Source organism: Miscanthus floridulus, chromosome 18, assembly GCF_019320115.1.
Source record: "Miscanthus floridulus cultivar M001 chromosome 18, ASM1932011v1, whole genome shotgun sequence".
NCBI classification, from domain to species: Eukaryota; Viridiplantae; Streptophyta; class Magnoliopsida; order Poales; family Poaceae; genus Miscanthus; species Miscanthus floridulus.
Genome location: NC_089597.1, coordinates 113,300,393 through 113,310,761, shown reverse-complemented (window position 1 = coordinate 113,310,761; position 10,369 = coordinate 113,300,393). Strand labels below are relative to the sequence as shown.

General features: G+C 45.2%; 1 protein-coding gene across 2 annotated transcripts; it reads right to left on the bottom strand.

Annotated features, from left to right (window-relative positions):
• Positions 1-6,499: 6,499 nt before the first annotated feature.
• Positions 6,500-8,784, bottom strand: LOC136521330 (protein G1-like1). Of its 2 annotated transcripts, none has more exons than XM_066515059.1 (2): positions 8,495-8,784; positions 6,500-7,654 (listed from the first exon to the last, which is right to left on the bottom strand). In XM_066515059.1, exon 2 carries the CDS (start codon positions 7,623-7,625, stop codon positions 6,810-6,812), a length of 816 nt encoding a protein of 271 aa, XP_066371156.1. In that variant the 5' UTR covers positions 7,626-7,654; positions 8,495-8,784; the 3' UTR covers positions 6,500-6,809. The 2 variants fall into 2 exon arrangements, with proteins under 2 accessions (XP_066371156.1, XP_066371158.1); XM_066515061.1 differs by lacking the exon at positions 8,495-8,784 and adding an exon at positions 7,762-8,451.
• Positions 8,785-10,369: the final 1,585 nt, after the last annotated feature.

Genomic DNA, 10,369 nt, shown 5'->3' with positions numbered 1-10,369 from the left:
AATATTATAGTTGAGTCCACTATCAAAGATCAGATCATTGCTGCTCAACAGAAAAGTAAGGGCATAGCCCATATTAAGGATAAAGTCAGATCTGGAAGACCAACATGTTTCAAGATTGATGAATCAGATGTTGTATGGTTCAAGGATAGGTTGGTAGTACCCAAAAATCCGGAGCTACGAAAGCAGATTCTTGATGAAGCTCATTCTACAAGATACTCCATTCATTCGGGTAGCAACAAAATGTATCATGATCTGAGAAAGAGATATTGGTGGACCAAAATGAAAATAGAAATAGCTCAATATGTGGCCAAGTGTGATATTTGCCAGAGAGTCAAAGCAGTTCATATGAAGACTGCAGGTCCATTACATTCGTTGCCAGTTCCATCTTGGAAGTGGGAGGATATTTGTATGGACTTCATAGTAGGGTTGCCTAGGACATCTGCAGGCTACAATTCAATATGGGTTATTGTTGATCGTCTAACCAAAATAGCTCATTTCTTGCCAGTCAGAGATAAATATCGAGCGGAGCAGTATGCAAAGCTTTATCTTGATAGAATTTTCAGTCTGCATGGGGCACCCAAGACCATTGTCTCTAACAGAGGATCATTGTTCATATCGAAGTTTTGGAAAAGTCTACATGAGTCTTTAGGAACTAAACTTATCCGTAGTTCTGCTTATCATCCGCAAACAGACGGACAGACTGAAAGGGTAAATCAAATTCTTGAAGATATGTTAAGAGCATGTGTTCTTTCCTTTGGTGCTAAATGGGATGAGTGCCTTCCCTTAGCTGAGTTCTCGTATAACAATAGCCATCAAGAGAGTATTAAAATGGCACCATTCGAAGCACTGTATGGCCGTAGGTGCCAAACACCTTTAAATTGGTCAGAATCTGGAGAACGTTGGTTCTTTGGACCGGATGTGGTCAAGGAAGCTGAAGAGAAAGTTAAACTCATACAAGCTAATATGAAGATAGCTCAATCCCGGCAGAAAAGCTATGCTGATAAGAGGAGAAGACCGCTAGAATTCAAAGTGGGAGATTATGTCTACCTCAAGGTATCACCGATGAAAGGAGTTCATCGATTTGGGATTCGGGGAAAGTTGGCGCCCCGTTATGTCGGTCCTTTTCAGATCCAACAACGATGTGGACCAGTCGCCTATCGCGTCAAGTTACCAGATCACATGTCAGCGGTACATGATATCTTTCATGTATCTCAATTAAAGAAGTGTCTTCAAGTACCTGACCAGGAGATCGACTTTGGTGGTGTAGAACTAGAACCTGATTTGACTTATGCCGAGTACCCCATTAGAGTCTTAGATCAGAAAGATCGAGTCACTCGGAGACGTATGATCAAGTTCTACAAAGTACAATGGAATCAACACACGGAAGATGAAGCTACTTGGGAGTCCGAGGATTACTTAGAAGAGAACTTTCCTGACTTCTTCGCTTCTATCTAGTTGCAATACCTTGTCTATATTGTAACCTGTCTTGTTATTAACAGAATGGAAAACCCCCTCGCTAGCCTTTTGAATAAAGTTGTAATGTGTTAGCTTGACACATTTCCTTTTCCATTACTTAGCCTTAAGTTTTAAATCTCAGGACGAGATTTCTTTAAGGGGGAAGGGTTGTAACACCTCTGGTGTTTTGACCTAATACTAAAATTTGACATGTCATCATGTGCATTGCAAAGCATTCATTTAGTATAAAGTTTTGAATGCATTCACTAAATAAGGTTTATTTCATAATGTTGTTATTTCATGTGATGTGTTTCAAAAACCCTAAATACAGATCATGACCACAGGGGTTAAATTTCATATGATCATGTGAGGTCATATGTCCTTTGACTCAAATAATCCTAATGGGCCATGTTACTGGTCAAAAATCAAAATCTAAGTAAAAGGAAGACAAGTCAAATTTGAATTCACATTCAAATTATAAAAGTCCTTTTTGCCCCTTTTAACTAATTCAAAATCCATGAGGAATTTGGAGTTGAGGTGAAAAGCAAAGTTGAAGATTATTTTATGAGGATCAACTTTGGTATTCAAAGTTTTTCAAGTTTACATATAAAATTTGGAGTAATTTTGAAATGATTCAAATGCTCAAATGCACCCCAAATTCAAATTTCAAAATGGAGGCAGAATTTGAAAATGTTCCTAGAAGCAAAGTTGTAGAGTTTGAAAAATTGAACAACTTTCATTTTTGGAGATTTTCAACTTCTTTAGAAAATTTCTGAGTAATTTGAGAAATGAATGCAGTGGCAGTTCTGTAATTATTTCAAAAATTCAACTCCACCTCACTGCTTGCCGCCGGCGCCACGCGGAGTTCACCGCCGATCGGTTTTCACCGCTTTCACGCGCTGTGACACGCCCAAACCTCCGTGGCGAGTTCGCCCGTGTGCTGTCATCACCGTACGCCCTCAAGCTGGCTATAAATAGGAGTACATCGTCGTCAATCGGAGTTTTCCCGTCGACTGTTCGCCGCCGGTGACATTGCCGCGATCGCCCAATTCATCCTCGTCGGACCACCTCAAGCCAATTGCGTTGGCCATCAGCTCCGCCTTACCCTGCCGCTCGTTCCTGACCTGCTCGCCTCGCTTCTAGCCGATCAGCACCACCGCGCGACGTCATCTTCTTCGGAGCCGGCCGAAGCTCCGCCGCAACCCACCTCACCGTGGCCAGGGCGATTCCGTACGTCTCCGCCTGCACCAAGCACATCATCGCGATCACGGTGAGCTCCTGAGCGTGTTGCTCACTCTTACTTTGACTCTACTGCGCCGTAGCCCTAGTTACATCGACCGCCGTCGGGTCTGAGCCGCCATGGCCGGCGTTGAGTGCCATCCGGTGTGCTCTTTTCTGTTCTGAGACTTGGGATAGATGCGCGACTTGGTGTAGATCATGTAGGAGCGGCCCGTCTCACCGGAGAGTCACCACCGGCGCGTTTTGCTGGCCGGAGCTGGCCGCGCCGCCGTGTCTTGCTCACTGTCGCTGACGCGTGGGGTCAGGCTGTCAGTGAAGCTGAGGAAGAAGAATAGTGAGCTTTGGTTATTTTCTGATTTTGAATAGTGCAGCAATTTTGCAATTTTGTAGGAATTTATTTACACATCCAAAAATTCTGAAAATTTTTGTGTAGCTTCTGTACATGTTCTAGTATGATTTAAAAATTTGAAATTTGAAATTTGGATAAATTTTGAATGTTCAAATATTCAGTCCATTAATTGAAAAATGCAATTTCCATGATTTTTGTAGGTCACTGTATAATTCCAAAAATTATGAAATTTGTTTTGATACACTAATTTGTCATAAGGAAGCTTACATAAAATTTTCAGGTCATTTGGAACAAGTTTATTTTTGGGCTTAATTCCAAATTAATTCAAAAATAGATAAAAGCAAACCCTAAGTGTTTGATTAGTGTTGGATCTTGTTTTGGTCATGTTTTGTGACTAGTAGGGTTTCAAGATCCATTTGGTCAAGTCACATGTGTGGGTCATAATGGTAGGATTTCAAGTTGGTTTTGTTGGCTTGCAACTGTACCGTGAAATAAAATCATTTGCGGGTATTTTACATTTCATGTACTGTGAAAGCATCATGTTTACATTATCATCATGTTAAAGCATATGTTATCATTTCGTGTAGAACCCGAGAACGAAACGATCCTAGTTGAGCAAGTTCTGGAAGAATCCCCAGTTGTCACGGGATTTGATAATTGTGGTACTAACCCGGAACCTGAGATCGTCAACGAAGGTAAGCCCCGGTTTATGCATTAAGCCATTACCTTGTTACTTTGAAAAGTTTATCACCTATGTTACTTATTGCATTAAGTTGATCAATTCAAATATTACCTACTTGATGCATTACCTACCTTGTTACTTGTTTACCATCCTTGAAGATGTTTTCATTTATAAAGGCGTAGATTGCTTAGTATGCTTTATGGTAGGCTTTCAAAGTAAAAGTTTTGATACAATCAAAGATGGCATACTGGCCGAAGAAAGAAAGAAGGTTGAATGAACTAGAGACTAGTCGGGTGACTTATCTTGAATTGTGGGTAATGTTGCCGACTATGTCGCTTAAAGGCCACTCATTGTGGATCTTCTGAACGAGACACTTTGTAGTACTAGTCACATACTCCGGTAAGCCTACTTCGGCTAATCCAATACTAAGACGAATGCCCGCGCACTGGGAGTGGAGAGATGGCGGGAGTAGCGTGTACCCTCATGGCTGGAATGTGGCCGGATTTGAGGTGTGCTGTGCTCTCGGGTGGCGTGGAGACGGCTTAGTATAGGAGGATCCTGTAGCGAGGTTGATATATGCAAGATTAAGTTCTACATATGTCGTGTGATAAGGAATCCCTAGCTGGGACTTGAATCAATTCGAATTGCCGGTGCTCCGCGGATATGGAGACTCGATTCATTACAGAAGCAATGTAGTACTGGTGAATTACTAAAATATGAGAAAAAGAATGGAATGAGAAGGAATGAAATATGGGAAAATTTCATTTAATTTGAGATAAAGAACTAAAAGGACTTAGGGGTAAAATTTGAGAATAGGATAAATATAGTAAGCTTTTGGCAAAGGACTTGAATTTTTTTACATCTTTACCTTGTCCCAAATTCCTGCATCTCTAAAGTCTTACACCCCGTTACATCGGGTTAGTCTTGTTAAGTACTTTTGTACTCAGGGTTTGTTAACCCTTGTTGCAGGTGAGTCGCATGCGCAGGCTTGTTTTGGTCCCTGCTGCATGTCTGTGTTCGAAGTCAATGACGATGAGGAGTAATGAATGGCCTTTGGACAAGGCACTAGTTTGTATGATAAATAAAGTTAATGTAATATTATCCCGCTACTATGGTTGTATGACACTTTTGGTATTGTAAGTTTGAAAACAACCGGTTTGTAATTATGTTATCTTAAGACTTCCGCTATCTTTTACTCTGGTATATATTTGAATAAACTGTTGTAATCTGCAATGACTGTGATTGAGATCCTGTTTGAAATGAGAAACGTGGATGATTCGGGTTTCCCGAGGACACCCGACAGACCTATTAAGTTGTTGGAAACTCGTGTACGCTATCCGAGGTCTGTTAAGACAACGATAGGTGCATGTGGGCCCGATTCCTTAGGAGGTTCTGCCACATGCAGTCTCCATCTGACGGTGGTTCGAATAATCTACCTCATGCACCTCCGAATGATGGAGCTAGGCCTTCACCACAGTCGCAATGGCCGAGATGAGTGCACGTTGTATTTTTTTCATTTGTTGTTCACTTGATGATGGACTTGTGATATACTTGTGATGCACTTGTGGACTTTAATGGACTTGTGGATTTATTTGGATGGACTTGAACACTTATTATTATATATGTGATATATATTGTGATAGATGTGACATGTGCGGATGAATGTGTGGATAAATGAGATATATATGTGATGGATGAGATATATATGTGATGAATAAGATATATATGTGATATATGTTTGTATGAATTTATTTGTCATGATGGAATGTAAAAAAAATTAAAAATTACCGTTTTGGGTCACTTTGTCGAGTGTTGCACTCGGCAAAGGACCCCGTTGCTGAGTGCCATGGTCACAGCACTCGGCAAAACTGAAAAAATGGGTGCTCAAAAAACCATTTTTCCAGCTTTGCCGAGTGCCACGACCGTGGTACTCGGCAAAGAATTTTTTTTAAAAAAAAATTCAAACTTTGCCGAGTGCCGGCCAGAGGACACTCGGCAAAGAAATTTTTTTTAAAAAAAATTCAAACTTTGCCGAGCGCCGGCCAGAGGGCACTCGGCAAAGAATTTTTTTAAAAAAAAATAAAACATCTTTGCTAAAGGCCGGATAGAGGACACTCGGCAAAGAATTTTTTTTAAAAAAAATAAAAAAATCTTTGTCGAGTGCCTGCAGGGTTTGCACTCGGCAAAGCGACCGTCAACGGGGCCAGCGCCGTGACGGTCGCTTTTCTTTGCCGAGTGTCCGATAAAAGACCCTCGGCAAAGAGAGCTTTGTCGATCAATTTTTGTCGTGTGTTTTTTGCTGTGTGCAATTTGATCTTTGCCGAGTGCCTCAGGCACTCAACAAAGAACCTGAATCCAGTAGTGGCGGCTGGTTGATGTCTATTTGGCTAAATCCTTTAATTTTAAGAGGCTCTCAGAATCTGAATGCAAATGTCTCGCAGTTTGTGGGTTCTTTATTCCAAATTATCTTAAATTTTGTATTAATTATAACATGTTATCAGCTTGTGTATGCATCATTGCCCTCAAAAGAAAAACTTCATGTGCATATCATGTATAAAGTGTTAGTCTGTGCGTTGTAACTTGTACTCGTACTCCGTAAGTCGCATACCTGAAAATCGAACAACCATTGATCTATCAAGAGTGCATATATACTAGGACAAAAATTAAAAGGATGCATGCCATCTCAAAAGAAGAGATACTACTCCGTATGTACAAAGACCCAAGAATCAGATATCCAATATTAATCCCAGAGAGAAAGCATCAAGAACATTTAGTCTGAAAATTAAGCCTTCCATTATATTATATCTCCATCATCATTGCATTGCATACACAAGCCAAGCAGGATTCTGCAAACCCTACAGTACCAAGCACAGCTACTACTACTATTTCCCAGCAGGAAATGCAGGAGCATGATGTAACCAAAAGAGATGGGAATAGGAAATCCTGAAGAACAGCAGCACGTACGTCCTTGCGTTGATCGGTTCATCTCAATCGCGACAATGAGATCGATCTTAACACTAGATAAGCACCCGGATTAATCTACTATTGTTTAAGCCCTACCTCGCTGCTTGGTTACACGCCTGCCTAGTTGAACACCGACAGCGGCAGCATGCACCCCGCCGCGTGCGCCTCCGCCGCCGCCGCCGCCGCCACCGCCAGCGCTATCTCGTCCCCGCTGCCGGCAGCGACGCTAGCGCTGCTGCCATTGCCATTGGCAGCCACCGCTTCGGGGTTGCCCGGCAGCAGGCTGAATCCGTGCAGGAACTGCGGGTGTGGCATGAAGAAGTGGTGCTGGTGCAGGTGATGGTGCTGGTGCCCGGCGTCCGGCACGTGCGCCCCCACGTCGGGCCTCTCGGCCGCCGCGTCCGACAGGGCCGGCGAGGAGGCGGGAGGGGGCTGCTGCCGCGGGGTCGTCGCGGCCTGCGGCGACGACTGGGACGAGGCGGACGGCCGCTTCCGGCGCTTCTTCTCGTAGGCGATGCCGCGCGCCTTGGCCTGGCTGTCGCGGACCTCGCGGAGGTAGAGGCGCACGGCGCGCGCGCCGAAGGGGTTGGCCTCGGGCCGGCCCCCGTGCTCCTCGAAGGCGGCGCGCAGGCGGCCGACGAGCGCGTCGAGGCTGCCCCAGGCCTGGCGCAGCGGGCACGGGCACGGCGCGGGCGGCGACGGGTGACCGAAGAAGGGGCAACCCGGCGCGTGGACCTTGGTCTTGCCGAACTGGTCGAGGTAGCGCAGGAACTCGAGCACGTGCGCGCCGCTGCACCGCGCCAGCTCCAGCGGCGGCCGGTGGTTGCGCAGGTACTGCCCGAACGTGTGCCAGTCCCGCCGCTTCTGCGACTCGTAGCGGCTCGGGCGGGGCGCCTCCGCGCCCGCCGCCGCCGCCGCGCCTCCTCCGACCTGCATGTCCTTCGCTTGCTCCTCGCGCCTCAGATCTGCATGCAACCCCCCTCGATTAGTGCGACGGCAACGCCGGGAACCAAAACACCAAGTCAAAAAACTAAGCTTTTCGCCGCCATCACCCACGAGCGAGTTGGATTACATGCTTGTGCAGAAGGGAGAGAAGCTTTCGAGGCGGCGGAAAGTGGGAAGAAGAACAAATTGTAAACTACAAGCTCTGGATTTCGTGGTCCTGGATTCTGCTGCTACTTATTAGTAATCGAGAAAAGAGGAGTAAAAGAACTAGGGTTTGCAAAGGGGAGATGAAATCAGAATCAGTCTGGTCCAGGGCAAGTACGGCGCCTCTGAGGGCAGTACATCCCAAGAATTGCCTGATCGGAGGTAAGCAGCTGCAGCTGCAGCAGCTACTGCGGCAGCGAGAACCGAACTGGGTTCGGTTGGCTAGCTGAGCCAGGTGCGCTCGCTGCCGGCGTGGGTTCGAATCCTGGATTCGACTCATGTCTCTCACCGGGATTCCCAAAACAATTCTACAGCCTCTATCGTGTGTGAAGCTACAAAGGGATTGCGACGCGCCCGTCGCCTACAGAGCCATGGATGGTTCCGGTGATCTTAAGAAGGACACGGTCTTCATATCTACGTATAGTTATAGATCTGATTGTGTACGCGTGGTGTGTAGTGTGTGTGGGTGTGTGTTCGTACATGGACAAATTCTACAGCAGTACCCAGAGTAGAGGCTAAAAAAAAAGCTACTGCGGCAGCCTACCTAGAAAACTGACGCGCACAGGCTAGAAAAAGGGCCAGTGGGAGCCGAGACACGCCAATTTTAACCAGCAGCGAGAAGAGAACAACAGAAATCGCACACAAGTCGAGCTCACCTGAGCCCCGGACGGCCTCGTCGCCCCGCTCTGGGCTCTCTGGTCGATCAGGCGGCGGCGGCGCCGAGACGGGAGAGGGGAGCAGATGCGGTTTCCCTTTCTGGCGAGTTTCGACTTGCGAGAGGCTGCAGGAGGCGACACCGCGAGAGAGACCACAAGGAGTGGTTACTGATGGAGGAGGACGGGACGCGGGTGGCGATAGATAGGGTGGGCGTATATGCTGGAGGCTAGACTGTGGAGGGCAAGGACGGAGCTGCAGCTAGCTAGCTGCCTGCAGCGCGTCGATCCGGGACAGGAGAGGAGGACTGGAGGAGAAAGAGGGAGGCTGGCGGACTCACCGAACGGGCGGTGACCCCAATCATTTATGGCCACGGCGGGTGCAACAGTGCTCGCTCCGGAGGTAGGCGTAGCATGTATATCCCTTGTCGTCTCGTCTGTATTTGCGCACGCTTGCTGCTTTACGTACGTACGCCAATACATGTGCGTCTAGTAAAGGCGCCAGGTTTCACTGTCTAGAGCTAGCTATTTTTTTTAAAAAAAATACTTTCTAGCTAAAGCGCAAATCCGCAGTGTATGACTTTGATCTTAGCACTACAGTGATTACCTTGTTCGCTTACGCTAAAACTTGGTTTAGGTTGATACTTATGCTAAAATGTTGTGAGAGAAAAATATTGTTCTATGACTAAAAAGTAGTACTGAATAAGCTCAAGCGAACAGAGATATTATTGGAAATTGGAATTTGAATGCCTCTTGTTACAGTATCCGACTAGATATCTTTCTTTAACAAAAAAGAGAAGTGGTTCCTTACCTTATCTAGGATTAAAGTTTAGTTCATGTCACATCAGACGTTCGGATGTTAATTAATAGGATTAAACATTAGCTAATTATAAAACTAATTGCATAGATGGGGACTAATTTGCGAGATGAATCTATTAAGCCAAATTAATCCATCATTAGCACATGTTTACTATAGCACCATATTTTGTCAAATAATGGACTAATTAGGTTTAATAGATTCGTCTCATAAATTAGTCTCCATATGTGCTATTAGCTTTGTAATTAGTCCATGTTTAATACTTCAAATTAGTGTCCAAACATCTAATGTGACAGGGACTAAAAATTAGTTCCCGAAACAAAACAGGCCCTGACATATTTGACATAGGGGAAGTTAACGCGTGACCTATCGCGCTGTCAGGTGAGGGTGCACCTCCGCCGCCACTGCCAAACAGTGCCGCACCGCGGCAGTAGGGTCTCGCCAGAGCTCCGTGACCGCACCCGTTGCGGCCTCCGTTTTCCCCTTCCTTGCCACCGCCATGGCCATGGACGCTCCCACCTCGACCTGGCCCAACCGCCTCCTATGCCTCTAGAACCGTAACTACTGCCCTCATGCCGTCGCCACCGCCTAGCTGGCCTGCCTCCCCTTAGCCCCTTCGAAGCCCGCCAAAGTTGGGGAATAAGAGAGGGAGAGAGAAGGCACGGGGTCGCGCCATTGAAATATAGCGCGATGGTCGCGTAATAATATTTCCCTTTGACATAGCTTTAGCTCTAGGGTTTTTTATAATAGCTACTACTCGCTCCCTCTGAAAAATTATAATTCTCACTTTTTAGGAATCAGATAGTTTTGAATTTAACCAGATTTATAAAGAAATACTAATATTTTTATAATGAATAAGTATCAGTAGATTAATAATAAAATATATTTTTATTATTTGAGGATATAAATATTGATACTAATTACTATAAACTTAGTTAAACTAAAATTTTACTTGGTTTAAACCTAAAATTGTATTCTTTCTGAAATAGAGGGAGTACTAAATATATTAGTATGTTGCAATGAAAAAAAAACATAATATGGACAACCCTAATAAATATGGC